This window comes from Rhodamnia argentea, chromosome 7 (genome assembly GCF_020921035.1).
Source record: "Rhodamnia argentea isolate NSW1041297 chromosome 7, ASM2092103v1, whole genome shotgun sequence".
NCBI classification, from domain to species: domain Eukaryota; kingdom Viridiplantae; phylum Streptophyta; class Magnoliopsida; order Myrtales; family Myrtaceae; genus Rhodamnia; species Rhodamnia argentea.
In genome coordinates this window covers 184418-199302 of record NC_063156.1, presented here as the reverse complement: position 1 = coordinate 199302, position 14885 = coordinate 184418, and the positions used below count along the sequence as shown (strand labels likewise).

General features: G+C 41.1%; 2 protein-coding genes across 12 annotated transcripts; both read right to left on the bottom strand.

The window, feature by feature from the left end:
• Positions 1-4: 4 nt before the first annotated feature.
• Positions 5-4197, bottom strand: LOC115740455 (uncharacterized protein At1g51745). Of its 6 annotated transcripts, none has more exons than XM_048282059.1 (5): positions 3694-3835; positions 3273-3505; positions 2228-2766; positions 1765-2046; positions 5-1355 (listed from the first exon to the last, which is right to left on the bottom strand). In XM_048282059.1, exons 2-5 carry the CDS (start codon positions 3437-3439, stop codon positions 133-135), a joined length of 2211 nt encoding a protein of 736 aa, XP_048138016.1. In that variant the 5' UTR covers positions 3440-3505; positions 3694-3835; the 3' UTR covers positions 5-132. The 6 variants fall into 6 exon arrangements, with proteins under 6 accessions (XP_048138016.1, XP_048138017.1, XP_030529812.1 ...); XM_048282060.1 differs by having other exon boundaries at positions 2228-2721; XM_030673952.2 differs by lacking the exon at positions 3273-3505 and having other exon boundaries at positions 2228-2721; positions 3694-4197.
• A 1009-nt stretch (positions 4198-5206) lies between these two features.
• LOC115740378 (protein TOPLESS-RELATED PROTEIN 2-like) lies at positions 5207-14840 on the bottom strand. 6 transcript variants are annotated; one of them, XM_048282053.1, is made up of 26 exons: positions 14563-14840; positions 13898-14067; positions 13276-13455; positions 13051-13164; positions 12795-12953; positions 12393-12471; positions 12187-12313; positions 11992-12101; positions 11715-11853; positions 11503-11609; positions 11315-11384; positions 11128-11201; positions 10950-11045; positions 10783-10878; positions 10523-10650; positions 9760-9994; positions 9512-9673; positions 8939-9046; positions 8719-8865; positions 8097-8207; positions 7812-7994; positions 7538-7666; positions 7055-7150; positions 6542-6727; positions 5728-5897; positions 5207-5645 (listed from the first exon to the last, which is right to left on the bottom strand). In XM_048282053.1, exons 2-26 carry the CDS (start codon positions 13975-13977, stop codon positions 5423-5425), a joined length of 3309 nt encoding a protein of 1102 aa, XP_048138010.1. In that variant the 5' UTR covers positions 13978-14067; positions 14563-14840; the 3' UTR covers positions 5207-5422. The 6 variants fall into 6 exon arrangements, with proteins under 6 accessions (XP_048138010.1, XP_048138007.1, XP_048138008.1 ...); XM_048282050.1 differs by having other exon boundaries at positions 12393-12573; positions 14471-14839; XM_048282051.1 differs by having other exon boundaries at positions 12393-12573; positions 14559-14839.
• Positions 14841-14885: the final 45 nt, after the last annotated feature.

The following is a 14885-nucleotide window of genomic DNA, read 5'->3' as shown; positions in this document are numbered from 1 at the left end:
GGAGGAGAGAAGAAATTATCCCTATCTACCTGCTTTATTCACTGCCAAAATCTGTGCCACTCGCCAAGGGAGAACAATAAAACTCTGTTAGGGTATAGATATTGCACCTGAAAATACGCAGTATACAAGTACCTATGACCCGCTTTTCTCTGTTTCACCATTGAATCGAACTGCATTCATAACAGCTTTAGATGGCGGCCTATTAATCTTCTCGAGTAACCTACTATATACTAATTTTACAGGTATGCAAGCTACTGTGGTTGGTCCCGATGAATTCGGCTTAATTATTCCAACAATGGCAGAGTCGAAGCTATCGTGAATGGCCTTGTTACCTAGATTTGGCTCAAGAGCAATCGAAGATAGTGTTCTTATTTTCTGACTAGATGACAAGCCTGCTCTCTTGGAAGATTTTCCTGAAAGCTTCTTATCAGACTGAGGCGAAGGAATCTGAGGGAAGGCCTTCCTCACGAGGACACCTTTGCGACTGAAATTTCCTGCACTTGCATTCTTCTGTGATCTTCCTTCCTGGCCAAAAAGGAGAGACTCTCCCCCATCTTCACAACCATCAAATGCTGATGATCGATGAGGACGTGGGACTCGAAAATTAGCTGTCCTCCTAGCGGTCTTCCATGCTGATGGAACTGTCCTTAAGCCATTATAGTCAATTGCTCCACCGTCATCTTCAAAATTTGCAGGTAAAAGATGCTCAGTCGAACCATCTTCTATTGCTTCTATTTGGATCGAGTGTCCGACAATTGAGTTGCCATTTAACTTGCTTGTCATGGAAATGATCGGCACCCGTCCTTTTTGGTACGTAACATGGACTTTCAAATCCACTTCTACTAAGATGCCTCTACTGTTCCCACCAAAATGATGTTGGCCAGCCAAAGCAGGATTATGGCGTTCACCTTCTAAATACATGTCTTCAAAACCAAGCATGCTCCAACTGCGGAAACCTTGATCTCTAGATGCAGCTCTAGGGGTCAATATGTATTCATGATCCAATCCAAAGATCTCAGTCTCGAGATCCTTCTCTTCATCATCGACGTCATCAAAAGTGAAGTCATAATTTCTATATTCGCCGGATCTCCATATGGGTGCCCTTCGCCTAGAACTGACTCTCCTTCCATCAGAAGGTGTTCCCTCCGCAGCATCTAAATGCCTCTTAGCAACGTTGCGAATATTCCTTTTTCCTTTCAATTGCCATTTGGACACAGCTTCATTAGCAGAGATAATATCTCGAGGAAACAAATGAGAATTATCTCCGGAAAGAGCCGAGTCTTCCGGCTCCTCACTGCTCATGCTATCATGCTGTGCTCGTGCCTCATGTATTCCAAAAGCACCCCGTTCTGCTTCTGCAAAAATAGCAGTGTCGTTAGCTCATGAAAAACAACTGATTATAAAAACTGAAAAAATGACTGCGAATAAACATGCAAATATGAGGGCTGAAAACGATTAATGCCAACGAACTAATGCAGCCTCAGGCCCTTACTTTATTATCATTTTTTTTTTTTGGTTTCTAATAAAAAAAGCATTTTCGATCGCCGACCCCAACTAGTTTGGGATAAAGGTGATGTTGCTGGTGGTGTTGATGTTCTAATAAAAAAGCATTTAAGACTACAAATGCACTCTTGCAGAATTGTCTGGCATGGAAATTATGGAATGCTACCGAATCCAGCATTTCACAATACACACACTAAATCTAACTTAAGAGACATTGCAACTATAATAGACACAGGAACAGTAATCTGAAAGAAGAGTAACCTGAAAAAGAAGTTGTCCCTTCATCAGCATCCTCTTCAGTTTCTGAAGAATCTGACTCTGAATCAGATAAATCAGATTCCGTAGAACCCGTATCAGAAGATTCAGAGATCCCAGAGGTACCCTGTGCCATCAGATTAACATCACGGCTACCCTCTTGCAAAACAGAAGGCAAAATCTCCATTCTGCCTCGGGGAGTTCCTTTATCATCCAGAGAATCAGAAACGCCCGAGGGAAAGTACACACATTTGCTCCTTTTTGCTCGGAAAATACCCACCTCAGATTCTGAAAAGTAAAATAATTTCATGGTTAAGCAGGTGAGTCCAGAAATGCGGGCTTTCAATCTTTCAATTCATCTTGAAAGAGCAAGATGCAAACCATTCCGAAAATATACAAAATTTGAAATCATCATATAATGCTTCTTCCCTCAGCATAACGTTACTGTTTCCAATGTTAAGATCATCACCTGACTGAGCATGAGCATCATGATTCGTCTTAGGTTTCCATGCCATTGAATGCTTACGCTTCGAGGGGGCAATCTTCAGGCCGAAATCTTGCAAGCCTCTCATCCTGGGTACACCTTCTGGAAGACCATCATCCTGCCTAAGATCCTCTCCATCCTTTGCTTGTTGGAATAATGAAGAACCACTCATGAAGTTGTCTTTAGCTGAAACTCCCAGTCTCCGGGTAAAATGAGGTGATACCGGATTTTCAAGTTCATCATTGCCATTTTCCAGTATTTCTGAAGAAGCAACGAAACCCTTTTTGGTAGCAGTGGGTGAATTACCTCCCACAAACTTAGACTCGATCTCAAATTTCCCTTGCTTCTTCAGCATTTCCTTCTCAAGTTCAAGCGCATGGAGGATAGCATCTTCTCTACGAGCATATTTCTCTCTTTTCTTCATTGGCATGCCCTGCGAGGATTCTGCCCTCTCAATGCACTCATCAAATTCTCCACACCTGAAAGCTTTCACCCGCTTAGATTTCTCCAGATTGTACCAATCCCTAACAATCATAGAAGAGGCACATAACCACTGAGAGTAGAAAAACAGGAGAACAACAACCATATTCACAAACAATGCAGCATTTAGAAATATGTCGATCGACAGAGAGAGGGAGAGAGAGAGAACCTTCATTAGAATATTATCTCAGAGAATAAAACAACTAACATGGAATTTGATCCTCAAAGCTCATTGACAAATATAAACTGAAACTCATCAACATCAAAATCTTAAAAGCAGGAGAAACATGTGCGTCCTTGAGTGTCTACAGCCTATAGCAGAAAAAACATAAATAGGATGAACCGGCATGGAGAGATACAAAACAGATGAAGCAGAATTAGAAAAGCGCAGCCTTTAAGTACATCACCGGCTTGACTAAGAGGACTTCTGTTTTCTGTGACCCAAAGAAGGAGATGCGCTGAATTTCACCAAAGGTCAATCAACATAACCATGAGCATTCAATCCTTGTAATTTACAAATAACACTTAATAGCAATTCCAGGAGTCATACATTAGCACTCCAAGTGATGAAAACCCAAAAACCTCCACACGGCATTTGCAAGACAACCTCACTCCTTTGTAACAAGCCACTAGCTGAAATTGTAAGTGCTGATAAATTGTTTGGAAGAACCCCCACAAGAAACATTTCAATGGATGATTTTCACGGTCAGGAATCATTCTGCTATCCTTAAGAGATGATTAACTACGCTGTTCTTCCACAGTCAGCCTATATGAAGTAAGTTCCTGATTCAGAAATTGGCATTGGCACATAAGGAACAAGTCAACGAAGCAAACCGAGTAATCATATCCCAAATACCCAGCAATTCACGGACGGCAGAAATCACGTAAACGAGGCGATCACCTTAAAATAACATGTTCCAGAAATAAAATCGAATTAGGAGGCAACAATTAGAGGAGGAATGCGAGCTTACACACTGGCGTCTTCTCTTCCGAGAAGCTTGACCGGAGTCCCGGCTCGGGGTGACGTGAGATGAGCAGTGGAGAGCTCGTCGGCGCCGAGTATCTTGCCAGGCCACCACGAGCCGTTCCTTCGGCGGACCCAAACGATGGATCCCACTCCCAAACCCACTCCACAATCACCCGATCCTCCCGAACTCTCCATCTTCCCGATTGGAAATCAGAAAGCACCAAGGAACGAAAAACCAATATATCTGCGAGGACACTCGAACCACTGTATCTCTTCTATGTCTGGGAAGCAAATAACAGATCTGTGGATGGACGGGCGATGGATTCAGGAACAAAAAGGCTCAACCGCCGGAGAAGAAGAGAGAGGAATGGAGGATCCGGGTGTCAACATGTCTGGACCAGATTAGCACGATCAAAATTAGGGCTAGGGTTCCCATTTTTTCAGATTTGGGGATTTTTCATATCTTTCCCCCCCTTGTTTTTTTCCCTTTCTGTTTCTGGTTTTTCCTCTTCTTTTCTCTCTCTCTCTCTCTCTCGCTCTTTTTGTTTTTTTTAATGTTACTCTTCGAAACCGAGGATGACCCGGGCCCTCCGTAGGGGAGTTGCATCTTCTTCTTTTCCGGTTCACATATTTTGATTTTTGTATGTTTCTTTTTAATTTACTGATAAGCATTCAAATCTGTTTTCGCATAATTTCGAATTCTAATCCACGTGTGAAGGAGTTGTATCCAAAGCTAAAAAATGCACACACTCTCTAAGAGCCTCCGTATCGTGTCGAATGCTTGTAGAATGCTTGTTCAACACCGATAAGCGTTCGATACTCTCCAACACGCCATCAACATGTGATCAACAGGTGTCGGACGTCCGACAAATGGTCGGCGCTCCGGACACGCCAACGATGCGCAAGTTCAACGTCCCAACACGCCATTCCGACATACACGAGGTCTATATTTAACATTTTCAATAAATTAAGAATCAAAATGTAAATCTATAAAAAATATATATATACTTAAATCAAATTTAATATACCCAATCAGCCTAAAAAAAACTTAATTGTGAATCTCTGACAAAAAGAAAGGAAGAAAAAAAAAACCTCACAACTGATATTTTTATATATACATGGTGATGTGTCATGTATATATAAAAGATACATTTCATGTACTTGTCTGAATATGTCAAAATTTTCTGGTTTTTTCTTTTTTCAAATGATGTGTCCCGATGCTACTTAGGTTTCGCGTACATAAGCTTTTGGACATTTTTGAAATTACAGGACATTTGAGCTCCAAGAGTAACATTCACTTTCCACATTTTTTCCAAGTGGGGTCCGAGTTTCACCTAGAAAACATTCCATGTTGGTTGGTCTAATTTACATGGTCCATCCCCAAAGATTCTGGAAATGTTCATGCTCAATTATATATCAATAAGCCAGTTGAGTTGTGGCAGATTTCTGGCCTTCTCGCTCCGCACGTTCCGAGCCAACCGGGCGCGATTATAGGACAACAAATGAGGGGCAAGATGTACTTCTATCTGCTGACCGCAGACGTAACTCAACAAGGATTCTTTTGTAAGAATAATTATGGGACATGCTAAAAAGATTTACAACGAATACATATAACACGTTATGATTACCTGATCATAAAATAGGCCAAAAAGAAAAAAAATTAAACTGCTTCTCTAGTAATCCCATAAGATAGTCCCTAAATACACTTCCAAAACACTTGCTCATCTATGGGTCTACCTCGAAGGAATCTCCGATGGTTGGCCGCTAAGTGAATGGTTCGATGAATTCGAGGGAAGCGATCCATTGTCCTGTGAGGACGTACCTCCCCCAATCCACTTTGCTTCGACTTCAGATGGCTCGACCACATGAACCGCACCATCGCTCATGCCGAGGGCAATCTGATTTGCCTCTGATGGATGAGCAGCAATAACTAACGGATAGCCAGAAGCACTGCTGCAAAAAATATTCCGGATGAGCTCACGGTCCTACCTACTTGCTTAGTACTTCATCAAAGCAAATCTCCAACACTACTTACCCAACAGAAACACCACTTATGTATGCAGAAGGAGCAATTCGACACCGCAATCTTATGCTGTCAGCATCAAAAACTCCAATAGCACCATCACAAAATGCAGTGTATACCAGCAAACCGTCGCAGGAATATATTGCACTCGAAATGGGAGCACTGAGATTATCTTTAGGAGACCACTGTACGAAGGGATAAGCAAGAGAAAAGATGACTAAAATTGGTATCAAGATTATGTCACTGACATAAACCACAGTAAATCATAATCTCCTTTAAAACCAAAAACCTGAAGAGTTTATTCTCCACGTGTATCTGAAACTGAAGAATTTTCTACCACGTACCATACCAAAAAATTGTACCATTCTCTACAGTGTTGAGGAGGGACCCTGGACTTTTCAGTTTACCATACACATACTTGTTATAGACAAAAAGTGAGCTTCATCAATGAAGGACCCAACCAGCCCAACCAAATCGATGACCAAGGAGTTTATCTAATTTTTTTTATTCTTGTTCATATTCTACTATTTAGCTTTCATATCTCATCAGCCATCTCTTCACAGCATTCTTCCTTCCTCGAAAAAATTCCCATTCACAGTGAACTCAGGGGAAAAGGGGTGATCAGAGAGCACTGGTAATAACTCAAGAAGAAAGGCATCAGTCAAGCTTCTAAAAATGCGAATTTTAGTAGCACTGACCAATTATATACTCTTGACTACTCGTTACCACCATTTAGTATTCAATAGCTCCTAACCCTATATCCATTTCAAAAATCAAATTTGCACATTAGTCCAGACATGTAAGAATACAGTTAAGATCAAGAACTTACCGAGCGTAAACATTCAAGCTTGCTGTCATACACAGCTATTATGTTTTCATGGACAACCAGCAGATGTAATTGATCATTATGAAACTGGACTTTGGTATCTCCGACAAGTGGGGATTGATGACCAGGGGATGCTTGTAGGGGCCTACTTTTCTTCTTTTCCCATCCATCAATGCTCCAGAGACATAACTGCAGCAGCGATAGCATAAAGATGGTGTTAACAGGTGACTGGATCTCATGGTAGCTTTCAATGACTATGAAAGGGTACTGATGGATGCATGACCTTATCGCATGCAAATGAAGAGGAAACAAACAAAACTCAGTTCCATAAAGCACACGGAAGAGTAAAAAAATTTATCCACAAAGCATCCTTTCTAAGTTAAGTTGAATATGGTTCCAAAAAAAAAAAAAAAAAAGTTAAGCTGAATAAGGACATCAACACCTGAAACATCTTCATAAAACAAAACTCTACCAATCTTTAATGAGGTTCAACCGAGCAATTAGTTAGCCTGTTACCTGCGCATCAGCTCCCGAAGACACCAGTGCATTCAAATTTTGAGAGAATGCAAGCCCTGTTATCCGATTCTGATGTCCCTTGAGTTTGGTTTTGACCTGACATCATTAGCAAACATGAATAATTCCTTTCCATAACCAGCTCCAAAGAGTAAAAGGTCAAGCTCGTGAGCTCCACTCAAGAATTCTGGTCAAGATTTCCAACCATTGATACATAGCAAAACCTAGTCTCTTCCCTCAACTCTAGGGTAGCCCCACCTAATAACTGTAATATCCAAATACATAAAAAAGCAACTAAAAAAAGACAAGAAAATCTCAGGAATGCCAGACAGCTCTATGACGAACACAGAAACAGCTTTATAGTAGAGAAACACGCAACATCCACACGATATTCCTTGCATTCATCTGTATTATTAACGAAAAGAAGACAGAGGTAATGTTGCAAAAAACTTGTAAAAGAGGACAGGAATTGCTAGTGAAACTGACCTCATCAACCCTGACATTGTAGATTTGAATGGTGGAATCCTCCATGCCTATTGCAATTATATTATTATCTTGTGGATGAAATGCCAGAAAAGTGGCTGCAGGAGGAGGTGCCATAAATGTTGTCATAACCTGAGAATCAGCCAAAAAGTTGTGTTATAAAGGACTTAATGTTGCATCACACCTAACAATAAGAAAAACAAAACTACGGATTGCATGAAAGAACAAAGTTACAGAACATCAATTGAACACAAAAGCCAAATTTGGATTGACAAACCTTAAATGTCATCATGTTGAACAACGAAATCTTCCCACCAGACGCAGACATTACATAAGAATCATTTTTAGATAAAGCAATGCACGCGGCAGAATCTTCTGCTGGTTTACTGTCACTAATGTCATTTGTCATTGGAGTCCCACTAGGAGGCTGCCATAGCTGTGGTATGGTATGGGCAGTAGCCTGAAAGGTTTCAAAGGCGAGCAGGTAATACACAATCAGAGAAGCATAAAGAAGATGTCAGAAATATGGCATAGAGAACACATATAGGTAAGACAAGCCAACCTTCCCAGAAGGATTCCTTTCGCTGCGCTGCCATTTCCATAGCTTATGAACGGCATTGGAACCAAGAGCCAGCAGAGCTAGACCAGAGTTGGTGTAGATAAGGCGTACAACCTGGTATTTGAGCAGTTATGGTGAAGCACAACTTATTTGTATCAGTAAAGATATCCCCAATAAAAATTTATAAATTGTACCATTATCAAGAGAGAAATCTTGCTATTTTGTCTCAAATGTTCACCCCTACTACAAGTTTATGGTCTTGTAGTTGATGTAATGCAGAAGTATTGAAAAGATTTTTCCAGCATAAATAAATCATCCTAATGTACTAAGGCAATGTTTCTTGTGCCATTGAACTGGAGGTGCCTTTTTCTTTTTCTGCACCAGAAACTCGAGCTACTATGGCATGTTAAACAGAATAATGAAAATAATTTGTATCCTAATTAAAAGAAATAAGTTCTTGCCACATATCTTCATTGAGCAACATGTGATTGGAACTATAACACAAATTGATGAATTACATAAAATTTAAAGCCACTGATACAAAACCATGGACACTCCTGCCTATTTGAAGCTAAGAGTATGAGAGCAAGACTTTATCCATGATTACAGCCCAAAACCATTTTACCTTTCCTGTGGATGCTGAGTCAGGCAATCGCACAGCTTTTAATTGAGATGGATCTACTACATCTGGTATTTTCCAACTTTTTATCTTGTCAACATCATCAGGAATTCGAGGTTTCACGTCAACGAGCCTGCTGCTATCCATCGCTCCCTGTAGTGTTAAGTGTGGAAATCAGAATCAATAACCATATTCTATCAAATCTATAAGAAAATGCAAGACTTACTATATTGTTCATAGATACAACAGGCAGGGTTCTGTCAGGTCGTTCGGGAGTTGAAGCAATTGTAGCAGAGACGCTACCCGCAGGGCCGAGAGTATTTATAACCAAGGGCTGCAAAAGGTCCAAATGTAAAGACTTCAAATGAAGAATCATAATAAGCAACAAACATTCTTCTCACATTAGCAGCTATGTGATGATGTTACCAATCAATCAGGTACATCTAGTGGTCACCGATGCTCAATAATTCTTGTTCAAGATATACAAACCATTTTACTTGATGCTAACTCCTTAATTCAACAGGCTTCGTAAACAAGATACTGACAGAAATTATCTCTGAGATTTCGTTAACGCTACAATGAGAACATTATACTATTAAGGAAAGTAAGAATATCTGTCATGCCAAAATTACAGAAAAATGTTACACAGAGGCATAAACGACATGTTAAGGGACCAAAGCAACTTTCCAGCCACGCCTTCAATTACCAATGGATTAGTTCTATTTTTTTTTTTTTTTTTTGGAGTTTTAGGGGGGGTGGGTGGGTGGGGGGGGTTGGTTGTGTTAATGCAAAGTGCTACCTTAGAATTATCAGGAGGGGCTCGATTTTTCTCAAAAGCCCTGCTCTCGAGCATCCTTATCAAGCGCATACCATCAGTATTGGCCAAAACTTTGATGCCATTATCACTTGTTGTGACAGCTAACAAAGAACCCTCCTTATTAAATCTAAGTCTTGGGCTAGCCTGCAATGAGAAAGAGGAACTCAATTCCCAATTCTAGCTACGGTGCCACTTTGCATATCCATACAAAAGGAGGAAAAAACACTAACAGGCAACCCGCCATCTGCATCAACAGCCGCCAACATGCTGGCATTATCCATATCCCAGAATTTTATTTGAAATTCATCTCCAGCAGCTAGGAAACGATTCCTTGTCGTGTCAAATTGGACAACACCTAAAGATCGCTTCCTGAAACCTGCATATGTCCTCTTGATAGCACCCTCGGTCTCGTTCCACTCAACCAAATGGGAATCACCCTCTTTACTGGTTCCACAAGAAAACAGCCTGCAAGATGGACATCCAAATTTCATACCTTTTATGATCAACTAAAGCAGTAAGCATTAAGAGAGAACTAAAATTATGACTAATGCATGTGCACCTATTACTTCTAACACGTAACAAAAAAAGTTACTACTTTATTCGGAAAAAGCAACATGATCACTGCGAATGCAAGTGCTTGCCAAGCCAAAGATACCAATGCTTCTAGTGTCAGCATATTGCCTCAATAGAAGACCAATATAATAGAATGCTAAGCGTTAAAACAGCAGCTACTTCTAGGTCGAGCTTGGCTGTAAGAGACAAAAAGCATGTAATAAGATCCCCCATCAACAACAGCTAAGGGACTAACATAGAAACCAAATCCAAGGACTAAGTTGAGAAAACTTCTTCAATGGGCTTCATTCAGGATAAGAGACGGAGAGAAAAATGTACTAGCATGGCAATTCCACTTGAACCGAAGGTGTTCCAAAAAAGTGTCCCCGTATTTCATGAAGAAACAGCTAGCCAACTAGCGTTTCTGAGGCAAAATGCTACCTTGTTCCATCTGCACTATAAGCCATCATGGTGCACCATCGACCGGGAGCATCATAGTCCACTCTAGATCCCAGGCAGTCGTACAGCCAAGCTTTTATCTTCCCATCAATGGCAGTGGAGAAAATAAACTGCAATAATGAAAAAATGAGATACCAGCTGCATACCTAAATTGGAAGAACTGGTGATACAGTCTGCTTGAACTGATAAGAGTATAAGCAAAGAAAGCAAAAAGCGGCTAACTGCTCTCAAAGCAGATGAACCTGAATATTTTCCTTGTAATGTGGGCAGACTGAATATACTGGAGCTTCATGCCCTTCGAATGTGTACTGCTTGCGTCCAGCTGCAGCATCCCATACCTGTTAAAGGAAATTAAATCCAGAAGGTCCAAATTTTCCTCGAACAACCAGCATCACCGTCAAGGAAATACCTTAATGGTCTTATCATCACCGCAGGTCACAATGCACAACTGCTTGTTGGGATGAGCAAATGCAATGTCATTTACGCCCCCGGTGTGAGCATCAATCTAAGTCACAAGATAGGTCGCCATTAACTACTTAATGCTCCCTTGCTTATAAAGAACAAAACATTCAGGTTGTAGAGCTTACTTCCAAGTGTTGTCTCAGTTCTCCAGTTGGATTGTAAGTGTATATCTGAACAATATGCTTAGAAAATGCAACGCCTATAACGTAGTAAATACAAGCACACCATGAGTAATCTCAAAATCAAGCTGCAAACTAAGAAGGAAGGCCAACAAAGTCAATCTGCAGAAGAGGACCACGCGAGTTTGCATACCTAGAACCAGTCCATCTGGTCCCCAAACACACCTGTTCACTGATATTGTAGTATCATTCAACAATGCTGTCTGGGAGCATAATAAATTCCAAGTCAAATGACTAAGCTGATTTTTATTTCTATTCACAGTATTCCATATGAGCAACATAACAGCATCCTGTGCAAAAACAAAAAAATGAACAAAGTACCTGCAAAGGCTGCGAAGCTCCCAGATCCCAAACCTTGAACGGCTTATGTGCCAACCTTTCCCGTGACCCGACTTCCCAAATGCTGATATCCCCAACATTTGTCCCAACTACAGTCAACACAAAAGTTTAGCTCAAACGGGGCACTTCCCAAATTCCAAAAAAGAAAAAAAAAAATCAAGAGAAAAACAGCAACGGTTCTTTAAGAAAAAAACCTAGAAGTATAGTTTGTTGCTGCGGATGGAAGTCCATGCTCATGACATTAGATCCTTGATTGAGGGTCCGCACAACAGCCTTGGGGAGGTCGTCCTGTGAGTAAACATTTGGAGTATGTGTCACCCCAGAAAAGGATGCCTGTAAAAAGAACCTTCGGGTGAAATTCACCTTCTCAAATATACGGCAAACACAATGACAATAGTAACCTGTACAATGCCAAATCCCGAATAACCTTCATAGAGAGAAAAAAAGGTCCCCTGTCCAACTCATACACACCTCATCCGACTGGCCTGTTCTGATGCGCTTCATCAAGTGCTCTGATTCTGCTGACTGATAATCCATACCCGTAACACCAGTGGGGGTTCTTGGGTGTTTCAAGAATGCAGCTTCATACAATGAACAAAAACTAATCGCATGAAGACCAACATAATAGAGAGCCGCAGGAATTATGATGCCAACAGAAAGCCTCACCTGCACCAGAAGGCTGCACAAGACCGGGGGGGACAGCTGCTACCGTATGATGAGGCATGGAAGGATTAGCACCTGACATCCACCCAGCTATAGCACCAGGGGATGGGGAGACAACAGGCTGAAATTGCTGCTCGACAGAAGTGCAAGACTTGGTACAGTTTCACAAAAGCTTTTCTCTCACATTTAAGGTGATATGGGGTACTTACACTATGAGATCCTATGGGTGGGAAAGCTCCAGCTTTAGGAATTGGTCCCACCAGAGGGCTATTGGTAGGAGGAGGAGCTCTAGCACCATTTGTAGTAGGATTACATGAATGATCAGTAAAAAGAGTTTTGATGTCAGGATTTGGACGAGGATTCTTGCAAAGTTGATGTTGCCAGTTTAAACTGAAAGGAAACAAAGACCACTTGAGGAACAATTCTTATACAAGAGAACAAGGTGCAACTCATCGGCACGATGCATTGTTTTTTCCAACCAAAAAACCAATCAAGTCACAGAATTGGAAAGGAAGAAAGAAAAAAATGCCACATCTGTTGTGCCAACTGAATTATCATATATCGAATTACAAATGGTAAAAGAAAATTGAACAGAAGAGATGTGAAACAACCTCTGATTTATCAGGGTCCTGAGCCTTGAACTTTTGAAGGCAGGAAAAGTAAGTTTGTCACGAAAAAGAGGATTTGCCTCAATAAGCTTTTTAAGTTCTATAAGCATAATATTCCTAGCAGATTTGGTGTCTCCATACTTTGACAGCTGCTCATTTTGCCTGTCAAAAAGCACCGTCAGGGAATGAATTAGTCGAGCAACCGTAGGGAAAAAAAAAAAAAGGAAAGCAGTAAAAGTGGTGAAAAAAAGGGGTCCACCTGAAGTTATCTAAAGTAAGCAACTGAGTGATCTCCTTGAACAAATCTTCATTAAAAGAAGCAAAAACCTTTAGGTCCTTGACAAGAATCTCAACAGCCTTGGCTCGATCCTGCCTGATATGCAGAATGGGACAATTAGATCAAAGTAAATCACACCTGTAAATTTTCGCATAGAAGGATGCATGGATTCACAAGACGAGAATCGTGTATAATTAGAAGACTTGCCTATCAAGAGCTTCCAAATATTTTTGTTTCCTTATTTCAAAGAAAATCTTCATGGAGTAACGGTTGTCTTCAACCTTTGTAAACCCAGATAGGTAGCGCTCAACTTCGTCCCACTCACCTGCCTGGACTTGGTCTTCAAAGTGCTTCATGTTAAAGAAAAATCCGGACTCTTGCTCTAGCCTGAGAACTCGCAAGCGATAGATGTATTAAACACAAAGTTTAAAGTGCGACTCGACACAAACACGGGATCGCTTCGGTGGACCCTGTTAGGATTGTTGACAGTGGTGAAAACTATAGGCCCATATTAAGAAGTAAGAGGAGCACAACTCCACCTGACAAGCGTGAATGGCGTGCTCAGAAAACAAAAGCAAAATGTCATTATGTACTGAGACTGCAAATTCCCCTCAGAAGGCACCGCAGAGGAGTGAATAATTTAACGGAACATCAAAGCTCGATAAAGCCTTTCGCTGAGCAACAGATGACGAAATATATATATATATATATAGAGAGAGAGAGAGAGAGAGAGGAAGCCTAAATTTGGTTCTCTTTACTTCTGGTATAACAAATAGCACCAAAGCAGGGTGGTCAAAGGAAGAAATAGCTAGAAAAAGAAGCAACTTACTTATGAACTGTTTCCTTGAACTTCTCCTCATCCAGGAATTGCAAAATTAAAAATACCAATTCCCTACTCAAGGACGACATTGTCCCGGGTACTCCTAATCGCTCCAGCGCAAACGATCCGATATAGTGGAAAAGCACCCCAAATGATCAATCCAGGCGAGCAAGAATCGTCTTCAATACCAGAGGGGAAAAACACAAGTGAGATCGGGCACGACAAAGAGAGAAAACACTAGCGGTCACAATTCGGTTTCAGTCAAACGTTGTTGTCTCCAATCGATACTTCAGACGAGCATTTAGGCATTAAATTACTCATGCATTTCGGCACTAGAAATCAGTGTAGAGCACGAGAAATGCATTCGAAGCAGGAACCCCACGGATTAAAAAGAGCAGCGCGAGGACTAGAAATGTGCAGCAAACAAAAGCTAGAGTACCCCAGAAAAAAGCTCCAATTTTTTTTTTTTTATATGTCGACCCCCTCTCACCCACCCTCGAAAGAAAGAAAATAAATAAATAAAGCAACTAAAAGGGAAAAACAGAATCAAAGAAGCTCCCACAGCAACAAATCATCACATACATGGTCAAGGCAGGGGAAAAATCCAGAGAAATCAAGCTCAGAAGACACGGGGAAAATGAGGAGTTGAGATGGCAAGGAAAAGGGGTACGTACAAAGCGAGAGAGGGCGGAAGAGAGTCAGAGATTCATCCGAAGCAGCAGCGGGGGAGCAGAATGCGAAGCCTCGATGGGTGGGTGGTGTGGTGGTGGGGGGAGGGAAGCAGAAGCAGAAGCAGAAGCGGAAGAAGAAGAAGAGGGAAGAGGAATAATCTAGGGTTAGGGTTTTGTTGGGTGGTGGACTGGGTGGGACTGGGAACCAATATCGCCTCTCCTTTTCTCTCTTTTGTATCCCCCCACCTTCACTGTCCTGCTTTGTTTTTTTTTTTTCCTCTTTTTCTCGTTTTTTTTTTATTTAATGTCGTGGGGAGCTAACTCTG

What these genes read in the sequence shown, in the direction of transcription:
- LOC115740455 (XM_030673944.2), bottom strand. Translation starts at nt 3,884, where the DNA reads ATGGAGAGTTCGGGAGGATCGGGTGATTGTGGAGTGGGTTTGGGAGTG. An exon ending in TGATGCTCATGCTCAGTCAG is followed by an intron (nt 2,047 to 2,227) that starts GTGATGATCTTA and finishes TTTACTTTTCAG; the next exon opens with AATCTGAGGTGGGTATTTTC. An exon ending in AGGGACAACTTCTTTTTCAG is followed by an intron (nt 1,356 to 1,764) that starts GTTACTCTTCTT and finishes CTATTTTTGCAG; the next exon opens with AAGCAGAACGGGGTGCTTTT.
- LOC115740378 (XM_048282050.1), bottom strand. Translation starts at nt 13,977, where the DNA reads ATGTCGTCCTTGAGTAGGGAATTGGTATTTTTAATTTTGCAATTCCTG. An exon ending in ACAATGTCAGGGTTGATGAG is followed by an intron (nt 7,151 to 7,537) that starts GTCAGTTTCACT and finishes TAATGATGTCAG; the next exon opens with GTCAAAACCAAACTCAAGGG. An exon ending in TACATAAGTGGTGTTTCTGT is followed by an intron (nt 5,646 to 5,727) that starts TGGGTAAGTAGT and finishes GAATATTTTTTG; the next exon opens with CAGCAGTGCTTCTGGCTATC.